At 46.5% G+C, this 22298-nt stretch overlaps 1 protein-coding gene across 3 annotated transcripts; it reads right to left on the bottom strand.

The window, feature by feature from the left end:
- Positions 1-221: 221 nt before the first annotated feature.
- On the bottom strand, positions 222-13809 carry DUSP26 (dual specificity phosphatase 26). Of its 3 annotated transcripts, none has more exons than XM_082200706.1 (4): positions 13249-13645; positions 4988-5259; positions 3564-3778; positions 222-840 (listed from the first exon to the last, which is right to left on the bottom strand). In XM_082200706.1, the coding sequence occupies exons 2-4, from the start codon at positions 5164-5166 to the stop codon at positions 641-643; spliced, it is 594 nt and encodes a 197-aa protein (XP_082056832.1). In that variant the 5' UTR covers positions 5167-5259; positions 13249-13645; the 3' UTR covers positions 222-640. The 3 variants fall into 3 exon arrangements, with proteins under 3 accessions (XP_082056832.1, XP_082056830.1, XP_082056831.1); XM_082200704.1 differs by having other exon boundaries at positions 4988-5264; positions 13249-13634; XM_082200705.1 differs by lacking the exon at positions 222-840 and adding an exon at positions 2990-3204 and having other exon boundaries at positions 4988-5264; positions 13249-13809.
- Between the last annotated feature and the right edge of the window lie 8489 nt (positions 13810-22298).

Genomic DNA, 22298 nt, shown 5'->3' with positions numbered 1-22298 from the left:
GTGGGCTTGGTAGAGAGGGTGATGAATTGGGGTGCAGCTGGGTTACGCCAGTGGAAGGCCCGTCTAAGTTCCTGGGACCCTTGGGCAGTTGCTCTTCTGGGACTACTCCTCACCCCACCCCAGACAGCAGCAGCATGGCTCTCTAGCAGTAACCAAACCTATTCTTCTTCCCTTGCCCCATAATTGCCTATCACTGTTGGGTGGAAAAATGCTCTGATGCATTTAGTCTCTGCAGGACTTTATTCTCACAGCTAAAATACATTAAGGAACTACCCAAGCACTTTAACAAAGGCTAAAAGCAAATATGGGGACAGGCCACACCACACAGGACTCTGAAGGGATTTAGATAGCTGAAGGCTCCCCTGGTCTGAGGTTGAGACTTGATATCAAGAAGAGCCCCATTTTATGGCTTCCCAAAGGAGGGAGAAATGGAGAGAGGGGTTGGGGAACTCTCTGCCTCTCGGAAACCTGAGCCAGCTCACCTCTGGCTGACACCTGAAGCTAACTTTAGAAATTAGAGGCCTTTAATTTCTTCTGCAGGGCGGGAACTGTGGAAGTTCAGGGATACCAGAGCCCAAATTATGGCCTGGGAATGCCTCGGGACTGGCTCCAACATTGTTTTCCCCTCTGGCCCTTCCACTCATGGCCTCTGTTTCAACCTGAGGGAGTTGTCCAGGGCAGCCAACTGACGTAGGAAACCCCGGTTGGGGATGATGCCTCGGTGGTCCTTGACGGTCTTTATGGCCTCCACCAAGGTCAAGCGATGGTAAATCATGAGGTAGGCGAGGACCAAAGTGGCTGATCTGCTCACCCCCACGGCACAGTGAACAAGGATCCTTCCTGCAGGAAGAAAGGGGAGATATAGATGTGCTAGATGTAGATATACAAAGTAAGTGTTGATGGTGTTGCCATCAGGGTTGGACTTGGGGCCAGAGGTCCAGGGCCCTACTCAACAGAAGGAGCAGGAGGCTCCCTGCCTTCCAAACACAGTAGGGATGACTAAACACATTCAGAATAAACTGAAGTAATGCAGATTGCAATCTGAAGAGCTCCCAACCGCATTAAAACCATTATCTGAGAGTAGCTAAAGTGCACCATTGAATATCAAATGGCAGCTGAGGCATTTATGGCCCATAAGGTTAGAGGTGCACCTCAGCAAAGATCTCTTCCAGAATGCCACCAATTTAAATAACCCCAGAGAGATTCCCTCCCCCAGCACAACCTTATATTTCCATCCTCATTTGGTTCGGGACACAGGAGTGAGGGACCTCAAGAATGGGAGCCACATGTAGCCTTCCAGGCATTACTATCTGGCCCTCATGTCCTATTTTTCACTCCCCTTGAGTGTTTTCACTTGGTCGGAATGTATCCTTGAACTCTAATCATGCCTCTTGCATCCCTGGATGAAGAATAAAGAGGGGTGTGTGTGTGTGTGTGTGTGTGTGTGTGTAGAAAGTAGGCTATCACACAAAGGTAAAATTTGCATGGTTGCTCCACCTACTTTTGCAGCTGGCCCCACCCACCATTGGCAGATGGCCCCGGGAAATTTCTCAGGAGGGATTGTGGCTGTTTGCCTGAAAAAGGTCCCCAATTTCCACGGGACAATGATCTGTGTGGATCAAGTGGAAAATTGCTTGTGCCCATGCATTCCAGACACAGGACGAGCAGAAGTGTGGACAAGTCCTCAATTTTACTGGTGCATGAAGATGCATCTTTTCCTTGCTGTACACTGCCCTGGAATCCATCAGGGTGATGGGCAGTTTAGACACATCAAAAACAAATATATGATGCGCCAGCGGTATAGCAGAACTGCAGCCAGGCAAGATACTTGACATCTTCCTTGTGTGTCGCAGCCTCTCTCTGCCCCAGGTCAGGCTTGACCCAGGGGTGGAGCTGTGGCTGGTGGCATTGAGCCGTTGCACGAGGAAAATGTCTCTGCAGCTTCCTTGCACACTGGAGCCAAGCTCCAATGAGGGAGCCTGTTCTGGGAGCGCCTGGTCGCACTCCCTAAAAAAAAATGCCTCCCCTACGCTATGCATACAGGTAAAGCTAAAGGGACCCCTGACCATTAGGCTCAGTCATGGCTGATTCTGGGGTTGCGGCGCTCATTTCGCTTTCTTGGCCGAGGGAGCCAGCGTACAGCTTCCGGGTCATGTGGCCAGCATGACTAAGCGGCTTCTGGCAAACCAGAGCAGCGCACGGAAACACCGTTCCTTCCCGCCGGAGTGGTACCTATTTATCTACTTGCACTTTGACGTGCTTTCGAACTGCTAGGTTGGCAGGAGCAGGGACTGAGCAACGGCAGCTCACCCCGTCACGGGGATTCGAACCGCTGACCTTCTGATTGTCAAGCCCTAGGCTCTGTGGTTTAACCCACAGCACCACCCGCGTCCCTTTACGCTATGCATAGATACTCAGAGATAAATCCTGCAATGTTCAGCAGGGTTTATTTTCAGGTAAGTGTGCACTGGCTCACAGACATTTTACTTTTGTGTTCAGCTTTTCCTCCAAGATGCTCAGTCCTCCCTTTCTACTTGTTCCTCACAGCAAGCCTGCAAAGTAGAGCAAACTGAAAGGTAGTGATTGGCCCAAGATCACCCAGCGATCTTGGCTTCTCCCCCAAGATTCTTGGGAACTGAGTTTTTAGGGGACCCCGATTCCATGCACAGAGCTGCCATTTCAAGCACCTGCAACAAACTACAGTTCTCAGGATTCTTGGGTGGGGGCAGGGGAAAGCCACACGCTTTAATTATATGCTATGGATATGGTCTGGGTGTAACAGTTAATCTCTCACTATGGGAAAGAATCTCTCTTTTTTGTGTGTATAATTTTTATTAAATTTTCTGTTTTACAATTTAAAATATTCATTGAAACAACCTAAAAATGTCATTGACTTCCCTTCTTCTCTTTCCATGGTTCATTTTTTCATATCATAATAAATCCCTGCATATTTTACATAAACTAAACCATTCAGTATTCCATTATTACACCCATCAAAACTTGTTTACACTGTAAATGCTGCTAGCATTTTCAGCTGTACACAGTTATTTTCCATATATTTAATAAACATCTTCCAATCTTCTTTAAACGTATGTTCTTCTTGTTCTCTTATTCTATATGTTAGGTCCGCAAGCTGCACATAGTTCATCAGTTTAAGTTGCCAATCTTCTTTAGATAGGACCTCACTCGCTTTCCATTTTGGGGCTAATGAAACACGGGCCACAGTAGTGGCATACATAAATAACCTTTTTTGACACATGGGAATTTCCATCTGAATTATCCCCAACAAAAAGGACTCTGATTTGTTTTGGGAAAAGTACTTTTAAACATTTTTTTCGATTCATTATGAATTATTTCCCAATACTCCTCTACCCTTTTACAGGTCCACCACATATGTGGAAGAATCTCAGCACACCAATCCCATGACAATGTGCTCACAGGCACCACTCCTACTTCCATCCAGAGCGTTGTCCCCCCAACGTGAAACTCTCACCAATGGTAGGGAGAGCTGTTCAGTTCTCCAAAAAGTTGGGCCATCAAGCTACCTCCCAATATGGACTCACCTCCAGTCCTGCTCAGCGCCTTGTGGATGAAGTCAGCGGCGGGATCAAAGTAGGGGCTCATGTCGAAAGTGGGCGAGTCGTGGGCCTCAATGCCCAGGTAGCAGATGCCAGTGCCTTCATAGTAATCGGCCCCTCCCCGCCACTTGCTGTGTGAGGCATTGAGGATGTGGGTGATGTTCAGGCGTGCCAGCTCCCGGCGGTTGGCAGCTATATCTCTACATGGGGGGAAGAAGATGGAGCAGGGAAGGTTGTTAAGCAACCCTCTCAGTGCAGCTGGCTGCTGTGCACATAAAGGAGCAAGGTTGCTTGTGCAGGCTTTTAAACAGAAAACACAAATGGATGCAGAAAAGGGGGTGGAACAAACTTCAGAATAGGAAACATGTGAAACAGAGAGAAATGGAGATTTGTCTTCTGTAGGTGCCAGGAAGCTGTCAGCAGCTCCTGGCTGGTTGCCCAGGAAAGTATGAAAACAAGGAAAAGTTTCTTACTGTCCTTTTTTATTTCAATATAACAGAGAGAGGCTATAGAAGACATCTGAAGGCAGCCCTGTTTGGGGCTTTTAATGTTTGAAGTTCTATTCTGCTTTTAATCTTCTGCTGAAAGCCGCCCAGAGTGCTGGGGAAACCCAGCCAGATGGGCAGGGCGGAAATAATAAATAAATAAATAAATAAATAAATAAATAAATAAATAAATAAATGTTATTATTATAGAACCCAGCCTCCTGCATAATGACGTTGTCCCAAGTGAATCTCCAACCCCTCGTCTCTCCCACTTCCTCATTCATCACTTCTACGGGTGCTGCTAAGTTGCTTTGCTGTCTTGGAGCTCCTACTTTTAAGGCTTGCCAGGTTCTGGCAGATGGGGGGTCTGGAAGGCTTTCGTGCCAGCCAACTGCCATTCCGGTCCTGCCTCCTCCTCTCCCATTATTTCCCAACTTTCCGCCTCATCTGCCTCTGAGCTGTGACCTCCCTCAAACCCCTGTTGTAAATCTATACAGTCATACCTCTTGTTACGTTTGCTTCATGTTACGTTTTTTCAGGTTGCATCCTGCGGCAACCCGGAAGTTCCAGAAAGGGTTACTTCCAGGTTTCGCCACTTGCGCATGCGCAGACATGCCGCATGACGTAACGCGCATGCGCAATCGCAACCTGCATGTGCGTAGATGCGCCACTGTGGGTTGCATTCCTTTCATGTTGCGAACGTGCCTCTGGAACGGATCCTGTTCGCAACCAAGGTACCACTGTACTGTCTTCTTCCTCCTCCCTAGAGGGGTCAGGATGGGGAGGTGGTCTCCACCATTCCTCCTCTGCCCAGTCCCTGATAGTAGGCAATGTCATGCATGCCCTCCAGTTCCTTAGCAGCTGTAGATCACAGGACTTCCTCCCCACCACCGTCCCCACAGTGACATCTGGGCTGGTACGTACTGATCTCCCAGGTAGAGTCCTGGCCACACTTCGTCGGCATGGTTGCAGGCTGTCTTCCCTGTGTAGAGCAGCCTCTCCAACTCGAAGACGCTGAGGATGGGGTGGCTGACGGTGTCATCGTGAATCCGCCGGCTGGGAGCCCTGGATCCGTTCCGGGAGAACCGGGACAAGAAGGCCATTGGTGCCGCCAAGCCCCCCCTTGCATCCCGGGCCTCTTGAGGGGGCTGGGGCGGGGCAGTGTTTCTGCTGCGACCACCACCCACGGTCGGTTTCTAAACTGGAAGAGAGCACAGGTGGTATTAGCAGGACCACATCAAGCCTGGGGATCGTCTGCACTCGGTGTCTCTCCTTCCGGATCCTGTTAAAAATGGAAATGGCTAAAGCAAGGAGTCCTTGATGGGGCTAGAGCACTGACAGCAGTGGGTAAACCAGGGCTGGATTAAGACTGGTACAGGCCTTACGCACTGGAAATATTATGGTGTTTTTCCCATATGCAATTCAAAATATAAGCAATGCTAAACCATCAAATCAAAACATACTTATTGCAACATGATGGGATCTTGTTTTCTTGCATCCTTTTGATCCACATTAGTAGGCTGCCCTCTACTGTAGGTGGGGATAAATCAGGGCTTTCCAAACACGTGGCCCTCAATGCTTTATTTGGTGGCCCCCATCAATATTTGACACCCACCACTGCAGCCTTCGTGCTGCCTTCCCAAAGCTGGGTAAGGGAGGCAGTGGGCTTTGGGGAGGAAGCATGAGGGCTCAGACAGGGTCCTAGAGTCCTCCTCCCTTCTCCCCAAAGCATAGCTAATGGTTTCTCAGCTTTGGGAATGAGGTGGGAGGGCTCTAGGACATTCCAGGATCAAATCAATATCTAAAGGAGTGCCTCCACCCCCATTGTTCTACCAGGACACTGAGGTCCATCGCTGAGGGCCTTCCGGCGGTTCCCTCGCTGTGAGAAGCCAAGTTACAGGGAACCAGGCAGAGGGCCTTCTCGGTAGTGGTACCCGCCCTGTGGTACGCCCTCCTACCAGATGTCAAAGAGAACAACTACCAGACTTTTAGAAGACATCTGCCCAGAGTGGCTGGGGAAGCCCAGCCAGATGTGTGGGGTATAAATAATAAATAAATTATTATTATTATTATTATTATTATTATTATTATTATTAATCAGAAACTGGGATGGCTTCTTGGAGGGTCTGAAAGACTGGTAAAGAGGTGGGACAAGCAGAAGTTTGGCTGAGCCTTCAGCCTCGGGGCACTGAAGAGACTGCAAAAAGTGCCCTATCAGAAGCTCTCAGTGATCAAGCGTAAGGAATTACCGTATTTTTTGCTCCATAAGATGCACCTGACCATAAGGCGCACCTAGGTTTTAGAGGGGGAGTGCAAGAAAAAAAAATTATTTAAAGGGAGCACTGAGCAGAGCCTGTATGCATCCCAGGTTCTGCTCAGTGCTCCCTTTCATCAGCAGCGTGGAGTGTGTGTGTGGCGCTTGCAGGCTTTCCCCGAAGAGCCGCACACACACTCCGCACAACTCTTTAAAGGGAGTGCGCCTATCCCTGGCTTTGCGGGAGGTGGGGGAAGGGACAGAGCCGCCCGCTCTGTCCCTTCCTGCACCTCCCGCAAAAGCCACGGATAGACCCGCGAAGCCTCCGCAGGGCACGGGATGAATGCTCCCTGTGCCCTGCGGAGGCTTCATGCAAAGCTAGAACAGCTAGAGGGAGCGCTGCACAGCTCTCTCTAGCTGTTCTGGCTTCTGGGATAGCTGTGAAGCTTGCATCTGCTCCATAAGACGCACACGCATTTCCCCTTACTTTTTAGGAGGGAAAACGTGCGTCTTACAGAGCAAAAAATATGGTAGGTGCCTTATGGTACTTGGAGCCCAAGTTGTTGAGAATGAACTGCCTGGGCTGGTAGCAAACTGGCAACCAGTACAGGTCTCCCAGCAAAGAGACATAGGATGTTGCCAGTGACTCCTGTGAGCAGTCCAGCCACAGCATTCTTGTCTGGCTTCCAGAGTGGCATAGGCTTCATAAGCATTCCCTGACATATTTTACAAGGCCTTTTGCAAAAGTAAAGAAAGAAAGGCGGAATAAAATGGGGACGGGAATAGGAAAATAGGTCTGTGGTAAACTGGACACTTGGATAACATGTTGTTTCGAATGATCTCGAAAGGACAAATTGGGCTTGGCAGCTGTGTTGCCCTTGAAACACTACTAGTTTGGGGGCTCAATAGCCTGAGCTCCAGGAACCCGGTGAGTTTGGCATTGCTCCTGCCTGGCTTTTTCTATTTCAGGCCCCATCGGTGCCAGGCATTGAAAGCAGCAACACAGCTGCTTAAAACTGTCATGGTTTCCCCCAAAGAATCCTGGGAGTTGTAGTTTGGTAAGGGACTTTGGTTGGGAATTGTTAGGAGACCCTTGTTCCTCTCACAGAACCACAATTGTCTGAGTGGTTTAACAATCAATCCTGCATCTCCAAAAACTCTAGGTACTGTAGCTCTGTGAAGGGAATAGTAGTCTCCTAGCACCCTTAACAAACTACAGTTCCCAGGATTCTTTGGGGGAAGCTGTTTAAAGTGGTATGATCCTGCTTTAAATCTGTAGTGCAGATGGGGCCTGACGCTACATTGGATTGCCCGTGTACTTGAACAATTTGAAACCTGCTTTCTTGTTCAAATAGACAAGCGAAGAAACCCAACTGCCACTTTAGTGTTCGATAATGGGCATTCAATCATTTTACATGACTTTTAATGAATTCACATGTGCAGAGGAGAAATAAACGCTGGTTGGCGTTTTCCTCAGCTTTTGAGCTGGCATCTCCTGACCAGTTGGGATCAGGATGAGCTCAGCTGCTGCCTTCCTTCAAAACGATGTTTGGCCAGCACAGCTCTGCCAGCTCAGAGGCTGCCAAGGCAGGAATAGTAATGAGGGAGGCTGGCAGGTGCCAGGAGCTTTGTACAGAGACAGCCAGGAGCTGGAGGAGAAGAAAAACAAAAATCAAGATATCTCCACCCTGGCACTGACCCTGTTACAAGACGAGGAAAAAGACAAATTATTCACCCAGCTCCACACGCACTTGGGTCCTCTTGTGGTATTTAGGGAAGCTCTGATTTTCCACTAGGAGGGCAGAAAGGTTTTAAGGAACCCAAGGAGGAAAAGGCAACCCATTTCTGCTCTCTTTGGGGAGGAACTGTCATGCGGTGGAAAGAATACGACTTTTGCATACAGAATGTCCTTGTTTTAATTTCCAGCATCTCCAGCTGAAAGGACCACTTAGGTGGATGGGAAGCTCCCCTCCATGCCTGGGACCCCAGGGAGCTGCTGCCAGTCAGAGTAGGCAGCAGTGGCCTAGATGGATAAAGAGTTTGATCTGGTCCCCAAGACACCTTCCTATATAACCTGAAGCTCACTTTCCTGGCTCTCAAAACTGCCGAGTTGAATTGCTCTGCTTCTGCATTGTGACACCGGGGGTATAATCTGAGCCAAAACACACCAGGGCCACAGTTGGGAATCTTTCCCCAATGTCTTAAGGTGCTTTCCAGCTGTGGATAATTTAGCAACACCCAATTGTTGCTGTGTTGCTTTCAGCTAGAAGTGGAACAGCGACTCGTAACATGTCCTGCCAAGTGGGCAGCCTCCCTTTCTTCAGCCCCAAAGGTTTGTGGGTGAGGGGGATTTTCATTAGGACTACTGTGCATTGAAACAGGGCTAAATACACCCTAATTGTTATCTTTCCCAATGCAATTTAAGGCCCAGCGGCTTGGAGGGATTAGATATAAAAGCAATGCTGTTTGGAAAATGGAGGGTTAAAAAGCCTGAGTTGCTCTTAGGAAATGGCTAGAGTAATCTATGCAGGCCATAGCTGGTCACAATAGCAACACAATAGTCCACGGACACCTGCAGAAATTGTGCAGCTACTCCCTGGAGCTAAAAAAGGGCAGCTTTTCTGAGCTCTGGAAAACAAACAAACAGAAGCTGAACAGGCAAAACATGAGAAACATGCAAAACCTTGCCCATGATTTCATGCACATGTCCTGTAAAAAGTGAGTTCACCATGTGTGACTATTCAGTGGCAAATGCCCAGTGAAGACGCAGCTTTAGCATGTATGAAGTTGTCCTAAAGAGCTGGTGCTCCCTGGAGAAGATGCAGAATTTTGTTCTCTCACCACCGAGTAACCTCAGGCAGACTCCACAAAAGCTGGACATTAGGGGTCTCCGGCACCTCTCATTTCAGCAACTGTGCCCAGGGGTGACTTCATCGTATGCCTATCCAAACACTGCTGTTGTATCAATCTATCTGACCCTCTCTTGCTGAACTTTGGAATATGTTCAGCCTGCCACTTCACAGCTCTTTTCTGTCAGAATCAGGTTGGGGGAATGTGCGGCACAATCCACTTTTTGCAGTGGAGATAGGAGGTACCAAACCCATTCTGGGAGGCTGGGAACATTGCAGTTGCAGCTATTAGGAAGTCCTTTCAGAATATTAAAAATGGCCTCTGCTGGGTCAGATTATTTTTCAACCAAGCCCAGTGCTGTGTACTCCATGGGTAGGCAAACTAAGGCCTGGGGGCCGGATCCGGCCCAATCGCCTTCTAAATCCACCCCGCGGACTGTCTGGGAATCAGCATGTTTTTACATGGGCAGAATGTGTCCTTTTATTTAAAATGCATCTCTGGGTTATTTGTGGGGCATAGGAATTCGTTCATATTATTTTTCCAAAATACAGTCCGCCGCCCCCCCCCCCGAAGGTCTGAGGGCCAGTGGACCGGCCCCCTGCTGAAAAAGTTTGCTAACCCCTGGTATTCTGACAGGCAGCAGTTCTTCAGGATCCCAGGCAGAGGGTCTTTCGCACCCTCTGTTGTCTGATCCTGTGGAGTGATGCCAGGACTGAACCTGAGGCCCACATCTAGCCCTCTCGTTTAGGCCATTTGAGACACATCTTAGGCAGAGGACTTTGAGGAGCAGTGCAGTGGTGCCTCCTCTAGGAGGAGCCAGTGTGGTGTAGTGGTTAAGAGCGGTGGACTCGTAATCTGATGAACCGGGTTCGCTTCCCCGCTCCTCCACATGCAGCTGCTGGGTGACCTTGTGCTAGTCACACTTCTCTGAAATCTCCTAGCCTCACTCACCTCACATAGTGTTTGTTGTGGGGGAGGAAGGGAAAGGAGAATGTTAGCCGCTTTGAGACTCTTTAGGGTAGTGATAAAGCGGGATATCAAATCCAAACTCTTCTCTAGGCTGCCCACTGCCCATCCACATCCACATCTCCTCTGTTGCTCCTCATGCCTTACTCTGAGAAAGAGTCACTCCTCAGAGCAAGGCATTGTGGGGGGAAGTGGCCTTGGAGAGACTACCCATGGCTTTGCTGCCATGACAAATGCCCTTTGAACTTCAGAAAGAATCGACGCCTTGCCCCAGAAAAATAGCCACTTGCCCCGATACAAGGTCTCAGTTTGAGACTGACCCTGTAGACATGCCGGTCTTGGGTGAGGCCAGAGGCCAAAGTGGGCAGGGCAGCAGGTGTAAAATTGACCTTTGTACAGGAGGCTGATTTCCACACAATCCCTCTCTATCCCTCAAAGTAAGAGCCCTTCCAGAGTTCAAGGACAAATTCCAGCCTGGCAAAAACTCTCAGGTTCTGAAGTTGGGATAGCAAAAAAGGGTTAGTTTTGAGGATCAGAGAGAGATGCTTGGAAGGGCTCACTGGGTCCCTGGGCTTAAGATTCCTCACTCCTTGATATAGGGTCCTTCTTCTGAGTGAGTCATTGTTGGGTGACAGCCTGTTGACTCACCTGCCCTTGCTGTAAGGTAAAGGTAAAGGGACTCATGACCATTAGGTCCAGTCGCAAACAACTTTGGGGTTGCGACGCTCATCTCACTTTACAGGCCGAGGGAGCCGGCGTACAGCTTCCGGGTCATGTGGCCAGCATGACTAAGCTGCTTCTGGCGAACCAGAGCAGCACACGGAAACGCTGTTTACCTTCCCACCGGAGCGGTACCTATTTATCTACTTGCACTTCGTGCTTTTGAGCTCCTAGGTTGGCAGGAGCAGAGACCGAGCAACGGGAGCTCACTCCATTGCGGGGATTCAAACTGCCCACCTTCTGAACAGGTGACAGCCTGTTGATTCACCTGCCCTTGCTGTAGCAGAGGCAAAAGTCAAAGTACAGAGCATGAGGAGGAAGAGGAAAAAGGAAAGCAGACAGTGGTATTTGCTGGGCCATCTCAGGTGGCTACATGTCTTCATTCAGAACTGCTGGGAATGTCTGATTTCAAAGCATAGGCTCCATCACTCTGTCATGTCCACTTTGGTGCTGACTTGCTTCAAGAGGACAGCTTTCTCTGGAGCCTTTGCTGCTGGGTGTGGTGCCAGGCAAAAATGATGATAATACCAAAAATCTGAACTGGGTAATGCAGAGGATATCGCATCGTGTTCAGAAATGGGTGCACATACACACACACGCTTAACACAATCACCAGAAATGATTGGTTGCTTCTGAATTGCGTAAAATTGTTTAGAATATTGCTCTGTACTTTCTGAACTTGGCCCAAGCTGTGCCTGCGTATCGGTCTGGGAGTGAAACAGGGATGCCCTCGCACACGGCGGTGGTTTCTCTATCTTCCCCTTGTTTACCGATTGAAAGCAGAACTGCTTTTATAAGGACTCTGCGGCCTGTGGATTGTGAACAAAATGGGGGATGGAGAAGTCTGCTTGAGCCCCTGATAGCAGACAGTCCAAGGAGGGGGACTTCAGGCCAGTGAGCTGAGTGCCAACACCATCTCTTCCTTACCCTTCATGAGAAGGTCCAGGAGTAGAAAAACAACAACCCTCTCCTTCATTGCTACATCAAAATAAAGTATGACATTCCGGGGTGGCAGCCAGTCTGAAACCTGAGTGCTTTAACCCAGCAGGGGAAGGTTTTACAAGCCTGTGAAGGGAAATAAAGCTTTTCCATCTACTGGGCTATAACACAGAGGTGGGAAAAGCAAATTCCTCCAGATATGGCTGGACTGCAACTCCCTTCATCCCTGACCGGTGGCCGTGCTGTCTGGGGCTGATGGGAAATGGAGTCCAACAACATCTGGGGAGCCACAGGTTCCCCGACCCTCCTGGAACAGCTCATCTTGGGCCTGTGGCTTTTGCAGCAAGGCAGCTGCATTTCTAAAGGATTGGTAGCCGATGGTCATTTAGCTTAACGGGAATCAAGCACTGGGTGGGGCACCCTTCCAGGCTGGAGTTCAGATGCAACAGATCCACTCCTCTCCATGGACCAGCCCTGTTCAGAATACATGCGTGGGGTGGGGAGGGAGATGTTTTTCTTCCTGCACGATGTTGCACACGATGCACTGCTCTTTTAATGCTCCCACTGGAGCACTAGCAGAGGGGAAAGTAGAGATTGCCTCCTGCTTGTTGTTTTGCCTGCCTTGCTTCCCAGCCTCATAAGACGAGCAAGATAAGAAGCCATGTTCCCATGCTGCGCAACTCTCTCCTTGTCATCTATCTTCTTCACAGGGTTTCATGCATAAGAGCCCTTATTTTATCTGTCCTCTCAGTGGGAGGCCACAATTGTTCCCACTTTACAGAGGCAGAAAAATGAGACTGAGTGTGAAGAAGACGTCTCTGGCTCGAGGTATCCAGTTTAAGCCTAAAAGCCAAGCAGAGTCCTCAAATCTACCCCCCTCAGTCCTTCCAAAATTATCCACATGCCCAATTGCGCTGGTTCTTAGCCCGGCAATTTTTTTTTGCCAAAAAGCAGCCTTTCAAGAGCTTTGATATGTTTTGAAAGACATGAGCTCCAAGAACGAGTTCTGCGTGGCAGCAGTGTTTGGGAAGGAGGCACATTTTCTTTGAGACCAGGATCAACCCCCTGAACTATGTGACCCATAGATACTCCACCCTTATATGCACATCAGCATGAATCTGGCTCTCGTTTTCCTTCCACCGTACTGTTGGGATGACAAGTTAGTTAGCAGAGAGTAAATACCACAGGGTCATGCATGCAGCCTGAGACCTCCCACTCCACCAAGCCTCGATCCTGCCAAAGTTCTGCCACAGTTCCCTGCCACATACAAACATGCAAAGCATCGAATAGCCTGCTTCTTCTTTTAAATGGCAGCTTCTCCAAGAGAGGACAGGCAGAAGCGTCTCCTTGCTGGCACAGCGCAAGGGGGAAAGACCAAGGAAGCCACAGGCTCTGTCCTGCCGTGGAAGTGCCACAAAGAGACAACAAGAGAGCCAGCTGGCCCCAGTTACTTTACCTTTGTCAAGGCTCTGATTTTTCTCAGCTGGGAAAGAAGGCTTCTCCTTCAGATCTAGTCGGCCATCTCCTCTGCTCTCCCTCTCCTTGCTGCTGCCGCTCCTGCTACTGACGCTGTTGCTGCTGAAGAAGGGGAAAGGCTGCTGTCTCAACATCTATTTTAAGCCCTGGCATGTCCAGGGGCAGATTTGTTTCCTATTAGACAGTGAATGGGTGAGAGAGAGTAGAGTAGCAGCTCAGGAGACAGCCAGTCAGAGAGAGCAGGCACGTGCAAACACACGCCACAGATGCACCACACGCTCGCTCGCTCGCTTCAGTCTGCACGGCAACACAGGAGCACACCTGTGCTACCATGCGAAAGCCCGGCGCAGACCCTTCGCTGTGATTAATATGTTAGTTCATGCAAACGAATGCAAGGCCATTGTTGGGAGCAGGGACAGCCAGCCGATAACCCCACAGGGCAAATGCAGCCGGCAAAGCCATTGTTAAGCTAGGTCCGGGCTGCTGTGCCACATTTTTCATCCAATCCAAGCTGGGAGAAAAACATTTCACTAGTAAGAAAAGGGAAATACATTAAAAAAAAACACAACCCCCCACATAATAGTTATGAGAGCTAGTCCTCATCTGGATGTTAGAGACAGAATAAAATCCATACCCCAGTTGGGGGCTACTTGGAGGAAACACGGGGTGTGCAAATGTGCATAAAAACATGAGCTGCTCTGCTTCGGAAAGCACACTCACAGCAATGCTGTTACCCCATGCACGGTTTTCTCAGGAAGAATGAGTCCCATCAGTCAAAAGGCAAAGAGGCTGTGCAGAGTGCTGATTGGCTGGGGGGGTTGGTGACATCAACAAGCACCCTCCCCTCTCCTCACAGAGCATTTTTCCCAGCTGAAGAAGAAAACATGTTTTTAATTTTTTTTAAAAAAATCATGCACTTCAGACATGGTGCAAAAGGAAATTTAAACACACAAAGGTAAATAGCCCCCCTGAAGTATGGGAGGAGGAACAAAAATGTCTCATTTGAAGGTAGAAAGAAGCTGGACTCATCCTATGGGGCAAAAATATGATAATAATAATCCTGGGTTTTTATGCACAAACCTTATATTCTTCACAGGAGCACAGCCTTTTACTGGGTCACACTGTGACCTGGCATGACCTAGTGTCTGAGGAAGTGGCTCTCCCAAGTTTCTTAGAAGAATCCTTCACATCCTCTTGATTGTTTTCACTGGAGATGTCAGTGAGACCTTGGGGACTCCAATTTCAGCAGTGACTTGCGCAACACCAAAAATTGCCCCCCCCCTTATCACCTTCCATTCTACATTACAGTTACAGTGCCCCCGGGGGCTCCGTGCCCAGTGTGACTGAGCAGGTCACATTCCCCTAATAAACCTGCCTCTGTGAATGACTGAACCCGGGACTTTTTGCATGCAAAACACAATGCTCTGGCAATGTGCTCTGATTCCAACCTATCCATTTCATTTAAATGTTAATGCATTCCTAGCTCATGCGGTTCTACAGAGACCAGGACACACAAGCTTTGGGCTTGTCCATCTCTCTGTTTGCTCTGCCTCTTTTCCCCAGGAAAACCTGTGGCTTACCGCTGAATCGAACCAAACGGCTATAGGGTTTTCTGTGAACTGCTGTGTCAGGGACGGTGCTGAGAAGGGCTGCACTGAGGAATAATGGTGGGAGCCACCCCCTCCTCCTGATCCTGAATCTTCCCAGGAGCAGGAGGACAGTATAGATTTGGAACAGTGGTTTGCAGAAGGACATAGTTTAGAAGGCAGAAGCTGGGAAATACTGGATGGGGAACAGCTAGAAGAAGAAACACTGGAAAAGAGAGAGTTAACAGATTCATAGTCTCTGTAAAGTATCCACCCTCCTTCCCCAAAGTATCGGAGAGCTCAGAAAGTGTTGGAACAGAAAACACAGAGGCTCCAAGCTCAGATTACAAGATGTAGGAATGACGTAGATTAATAAGGATGGAAGGTGTGGGGGGGAGTGACCTTAATTGGGAGCCCTGCCATTCTGGTTAGATGCTTTATTTTGTCCTTTGCTGTGTTTATTAAAGAAACTAACTGGTAGAATTCCCTTTCATTTGATCTGCTCATTTGCAGCCACGGGGAAGGAAGCCCATTCCCAGAAGCCTGACATGCTGTTTGTTCTGATTCAGAAGCAAAGAGCATATTTTCTAAGCAGGCATGGGGCAACCAGAAGTGTGGCTGAGTCCCAACTAAGGCTGGATCTACACCGATTTTCTAAATGTTATTAAATACAACATTCTATAATGTTTAATGGCAGTTTCTCTTTGCTGCTCTGCAGCGCCCTCTGGTGCCACATTTTAATAACACATTTTTAACGTTATAAACCATGAGTGTAGATTCGATCCAAGTAGGGATTACACTCCCAGAAATGTGTTAGTAGTACATCCCACCCGACAATTGATAACCAGCTAAGAACAAGGAGTCCACAGCTATAAAACCCTTACTGTTACGTGGAGTTCATACCCTGCAAGTGTTTTGGAAAAAGTGGGACAATCTTTTTTTTCTTGTGAGACAATGGTGACCATTTTGGATGCCTTGATCTAGAGCAATTTCACACTGCAGCCCCCCCCCAAACCCACTTTGTCGTGGCTGCAATCTCACATGGTGCCCCAAAATGTGTGTTTTGGGGTGCTATGCTTGAAAAAAGTGGTTTTTAAGGGGGAAATCGTGGCACAAAATTGTGCAAGATCACAGTGTCCAAAATGGCCTCTGTTCCCTCATGAGAAAAATCAGGAAGATGGCATCCCCGAAGATTGTGTCCCAGATTTTGCCATCGAGGTACTGGAAGGTATGGGAATTTGAACCTTAGGAAGGTGGGGGAGTCACGAAACAAAGTACGCTTTCGGCCACAATATATTTTTGTCTGATAAATAGAGAGACCTCCAAGGATACAGAAGCCTATTTTGTCGACCAGTTCATCAGTTGCATCCTCTAATAGGGATAGAAGGATCTGCCCAACTTGATTCTCTCAGTTTCTCATTTCTCCCCATCTGAATTTCAGTTCTTCCTATTTCTGCAGTGATCCACAATTCCGTTTTGTTAAATCCTCATGAAAATTATTCGGTATTATAGCGTGCCTTTCTACTGAAAAACCCAGTTTTGTATGCAGTTTGGACCAATGTACACATTTTTCTCAACTTACTTCTCTTGAGATAATGCATTTTTGTATATTATTTTCACAAATATATATGTACATTTAATGCACACTTTCCCCTAATAGATGCATTTTTGTAAACCTTGCTTGGTTGGAGAACTGATATCATGTGGATAAGCTGCCAGCCACTGCCCTGTAGACAGTACTGACCAATGACCTGAACTCAGTATAAGGAAGCTTCTTATACTCAAAAAACAAAGTCCATTTCTGGTCTGTGTGAGTTTCACATGTGTTCATAAATATTTTCTGTTTCCAAATTTCTACCTTGATTTGTGTGGTTGTTTTTTTTTTAAAAAAGAAAACAACTACCTGCAAACAGATTTGTATTTAAATACAATGCTACCTCAGGTTAAGAACTTAATTCGTTCTGGAGGTTTGTTCTTAACCTGAAACTGTTCTTAACCTGAAGCACCACTTTAGCTAATGGGGCCTCCCGCTACTGCTGGGCCGCCGGAGCACGATTTCTGTTCTCATCCTGAAGCAAAATTCTTAACCCGGGGTACTATTTCTGGGTTAGCGGAGTCTGTAACCTGAAGTGTATGTAACCTGAAGCGTATGTAACCCAAGGTACCATTGTACACATTGAAATAAGTTCATAACTATGTATTTACTCCCAAAATGTGCACATTTAATGGTCTTTTCTTTTGAAGTACACCTTTCTAAACATATTTTATGCTAAAATATGATTTTAGAAGCATTTTTCAGCATTTTTTTGGGAAGGAGAACTGCATTTCAACATTTGGGGAATTGTGAAATCTAAAGGAAAGGTGTGTTCTGATCAATAGTTCAAAAGGGGAAGCTCAAGTTAGTTCGTATTGGAATTGGCAAAGAACAAATTCATCAAACATATGTCCTCTTTCATGGCCAACTTTCTGGGACACATATGCCAGTGTAGGGAGGTCAGAGCAATGGATGTTACAGTACTTTTAACTTAGGACAGCCCCCTCACATTTCTCCATAAAGGAGGTGCATTATCACAATTCAAAGATACAAATCGTAGGAAGAAATAATCAATCTGGCCAAAGTGATTTTTTTAGAATTACACAACTTTTAGAAGACATCTGAAGGCAGCCCTGTATCGGGAGGTTTTTAATACTTGATGCTTTTATTACCGTATGTTTTTAGATATGCTGTAAGCTGCCCAGAGTGGTGATGGGTGGAGTAATAAAAAATAATACTAATACTAATAATAATAATAATGAAATGTACTTCTGTTTTATTAAGCATATGAACACAGAGAGTGGCAACAAATAACCTCCAGTCACCCACAAGCGTTTCCAGAAGGACTTCCATTGAACCAACTGATATAATAATGAGTAATGTGACTTTATGATGAGCCTTTGTAGACTTGAGCAACCAGTTATGACAATTAGCTATTCTCCAGAAGGTGGGAGGATGAAGTATGTATTGCTTTGTTTGTTGTTTTCTTGGTTACTTGATGAACATTTTTAAAGCATTGGAGGAGCAGACATGGGGTGTCTTGTGGAGAGTCCTGTGGGCCAGATACATAGGTATTGAGGGCCACATTCAGACCCAGGACTGAATGAATACCTTTAGAGCCCCTAAGCACTGGGGGAAAAATATGGTGCCTCTATATGCAACTCAAAATAAAAAGGTTACTATATACACAGAGAGAAATCATACAAAACCTACATTTGTGCTGAAATGCCTGGATTTTCTGCTTACAAAATTCTGGATAATTTCAGTGAAGCTATCTCAATGAAGTATGTCCACATCTATACATAGGGAAGTGAATCAAGTCTGTCCTGACACATTGTTGTTCTCTGAGGGTTTCTTCTTCTTCTTCCCAGCTGAGAAAAAGAGTGTTCTGTGGAGCAGTTAGTAATCATCAATGTTAGAAAAATGACGAGTACTTCAGTGCTTGCTTTTTTTAAATAAATCGAATATCAAAATAATTTTCTTTTTCTGCTTTGATGATGCTCTAAGGCACCTGCTTGGTCTGCCTACTGGGCAACCCAGCACGGTTTGGCTCCCAGTTCCTTAGCTCCCTCCCACCTTGTTCTAGTAAGCATGGCTGCCCTTATCCCCAAAGGCACAAAATCCTTCCCTGTTGGCAAAGAGTCTCCCTCCCTCCCCTCTGGGTGAATAGCCTCAGCATGCACGGCTGACTCCCCGCTGCGTTCTCCCTTTAGTGCAGCGACGAGACAGCCTTTCTTCCCAAGGCCCTCTGAATGAGCTCTCCCTCGCCAGCGCACAGCTCATATTCAGAAAGGAATTTGTCTAATCCCATCACTCAGTTGCAAATCTGAATTTAAAAGCTAAGAGGCTTTGGGAAATGAAATTAGGTGGATAAATGTTTTTGGTTTCCTGCCGCCTATGGGGCACTGGCTGGTCATTTCCACTGACATGCTTGTCTGTCAGATTCTCATCGGGCGCTAACAGGGGAAGCTCTTGGAAGGAACCAGCATCCTTGCGTCTCTCCTTTTGCCCCCCCCTCCCTCCAAATACAGATGAAATGCTAAACACAGAACAAAATGTCAGCATCTCCTGAAAAGAAAGGAAGGGAAATCTCAGCTGTTTCCACTGCATTGACCTCACCCCTTTTCAAAACCAGGAACAGCTGTGCATTCAGGTGGACCCTGCGGATGAAGTCATTGATTTAAATCGAGGTGGGTTCCTGGGCATTCGGTGGTAGCTCAAGGTAGCCGGCTGCGAGCTCTTGTTACGTGGGGACGGAAGTGGGTGTCAAGGCACAGCTGAATGCACATACTGCTACTGGGCAGACAAATGGAACACAATTCAGGAATGAAGAGGAGCCAGATACTGTGACCTGCAGGGCAGGGCTGTCTTTAGCAGATGCAGCGCCGGGGTGCAAATATCTGCCCAGCACCCTCAAATTACCATGGATGGGGGGGGGGAGAAGCTGTGCACTGCCAGCCATGGGGGGGCGCAACTCCCCCCCATGCCACTGCAGGAGAGCAATGCCCACAGACGTTTGGGAAGGAATCATAGAATCATAGAGTTGGAAGAGACAACAAGGGCCATCGAGTCCAACCCCCTGCCAAGCAGGAAACACCACCAGAGCACTCCTGACATATGGTTGTCAAGCCTCTGCTTAAAGACCTCGAAAGAAGGAGACTCCACCACACTCCTTGGCAGCAAATTCCACTGTCAAAGCTGCATGCCCTTCAGCCATACAGTTGGTGGGGCGCAGCTGGCTGGCATGCAGGGAAAGGGGAGGCCGTCAGCAAAGCCTCGCAGCTCCCCCACTCACTGGGGCGCCCCTGAGAGGCCGGCGCCCTGGCGCGACAACTAAGCCCTATGGGAAAGACGTCTCTGATGACCTGGAAACTTTAAGCAAAGATATGACATTCAACCAAAACTTGGCTTTGAATAGATGTGGATCATCATTGACAATGGTGGCAGATGAAGGTGATAGACTATATGGGACTGGCTGAAATGACCGGCAGAATCCGTGATCAGGGGAAAGAGACAGCGGAAGAAGATTGGAAGAAATCTAAAGTTTATCTTAAGAAACATTGTAAAATTAATGAATGCTAAAATGTCGTGGTTTTAGGGGAAAAAAGGAGATTACAGCTGTAAAAGATTAAGTAAAAGAAAAGAATAAGGGAAAATTTGATAAAACCAAGTGTTAGAATTTGCTGAAATAATTTTGGAAATTGGGATGTAGAAAGGGGAGGTATGGGGAAGTCGGTAAGTAAGGTTTAAGAAAAAGGGATATGAAATTATACATGTTTGTTTGTGTGTTTGTTTGTTTGTATTGTGTATTGTTTGTGTTTATAAAAACTGTGAAAAACCAATAATTTTTTTTATTAAAAAAAACCAGACAATGATGTCAGGGTATCTTAGGGATGGCCTGAACCCTTATATTCCAGCTCAGCCACTGAGCTCATCTGTAGGAGCATCACTGGTTATCCCCCAAGTTGGTGAGGCTCGTGAGACATCAATACGAAACCAATCCTTTAGTGTCTTTGTCCAAGGCCCATGAAATACTATTCTAATAGCGATTCAGCAGATATCTTCTATATTGACCTTTAAATGTTTTCTGAAAACACTGTTCCAGAAGTTTTTAACTTAAGGGCATTCCCACCAAACATGAATAAATGAACCAAGCTTTCCATAGCTCAGCAATGGAAGAACCGGACTGAAGTACCCCTGAACATATGGGAAAATAATATCTGGGATACAGCATTGTCCAAACCTCCCACCAGACACAGGATGGCAGTTAAAGGCATAACAAATAGAGACACCTTCCAAGAAATGTGGACCCCTTTCTTTAACTAGGTTAATGACTAAAATAAAGATCTTATACCAACCACTCAATATTCTCAGTGGAGAGGTTGCATTAAGAAATATGTTTGAATGTGGAATGTGCAAGTGTATGTCTAGAGACAATGGATAAAACAAACACCATTAGCTGTACTGCTGGATAAGTGTTTATTGTATTTGTATTTGTTTAAAAATCAATAAAAAATGGTTTAAAAAAAGAAAAATAAATGTTCCCTAGCATTTTTGTATGCTATTTTAGTGGGAGGAAAATGTATGAATCCCTGTGGACCACAACAAAAGACTGAACAAGGAAAGGTGAACAACAAAAGAATCATCTGGGTGGCTGGATTCAAAACTTGGGGCTAGCACACTGAGAGTCCCAGTGGCAGAGTATTAAACTCACAAAAATTAGCAGCAGTATAGCATTTAAAACATTCCCGTCTTTCTATCCCTTTTGCAAGGAACAGACCACACACTGGAAAGTAAGTTTGGAATGATTTACTTATAGATTCAAAGGTCTGGTACATGTGCTGTTCCATGCAGCTGCAAGGAGAATACAGGCAAAATACTCTTGAGTAGAAAATACATAATATAGTTCCAAACACATGCTCTAAACTTGAGAGCAAGCTTACACACATCCTCCTTCATTGGTTACAGGTGCAGGGAGAGAAAGAGAAAGGAAGTAGAAAGGTTTCACTTCCTCCCTCTCCACAGGAGAGGGGGCGTGACCTAACTGAGTCTATCTAGTAATACAACTACTGTGGTCTTTAACCCTTTCATGCACTAACTAGCAGCCGTGCATAGTTACAGTATGTTTGACTGTAGTCTCCCACAATTTTCACTAATACGTACATTTTGCACACTTTGCCCTGAGGAAGTGCAAATTTCAAATGTTGGCTATATTTCAATTCACTAACTGTTTCAGAAAATACAAACTACATAGATTTGCCTTTAAATGCAAACTCAACTGGATTTCTCCACCTTCCCTACCTGGACATAAACTTCATTTAACTCAGTGGGACTTACTTCTGAACAGACATGCATAGAATTGGACTGTTGTATTTATGAGTGTGCAGCTTCTTATTGACGTGTCGCACTTCTATGACTCCCTGATCACAATATTTTCTGCCTGGCTTATGGCATCAGAATACATAAAATAAACAATAAACTAATAAAACAGGTTTAAACAACACATTGAAAAATAAAAGGTTTAAGAGATCTTAAAAGGTCTTAAAGTTATTGAATCCTGACCAAACGAACACTTGAATATTTGAAATTGTGCTGTGTAAATAAAAATTACACAGCAGTCATTTTGATTTGCATTTTAAAGTAAACCCAATTCTCCCCATTCCTTCCTAAAACAAATGTCAGTCCTGGAGTATGAGAGATAATGATAAAAGAAATTAGATCCTTTGTTTGCAGAGTGCATTTTCATCACCACTAAGACTGTGGACACACATAACCATAAAGTGCATTTGCTGCCTTCCGTAGAAACATTTTTTGGTCAGTGTCCAGACATTGTGATCTTCACATTGTTGGTTAGCTGTTTTGAAAGAGCCTTTAGGTAGAACAGTTGTAAATCATCTTGCATTCTGAAGC

This window comes from Podarcis vaucheri (genome assembly GCF_965113315.1).
Source record: "Podarcis vaucheri genome assembly, chromosome: 15".
Lineage (NCBI taxonomy): Eukaryota > Metazoa > Chordata > Lepidosauria > Squamata > Lacertidae > Podarcis > Podarcis vaucheri.
Note: the sequence above shows the minus strand (reverse complement) of the source record. Positions and strands in the feature narration are given on the sequence as shown.

Coding starts and splice junctions, on each gene's coding strand:
- DUSP26 (XM_082200705.1), bottom strand. CDS start 5,166: ATGGCCTTCTTGTCCCGGTTCTCCCGGAACGGATCCAGGGCTCCCAGC. Junction 3,779..4,987: donor GGACTCTACCTGGGAGATCA/GTACGTACCAGC, acceptor CCCCCCATGTAG/AGATATAGCTGCCAACCGCC. Junction 3,205..3,563: donor GGCGCTGAGCAGGACTGGAG/GTGAGTCCATAT, acceptor GTGTTTCATTAG/CCCCAAAATGGAAAGCGAGT.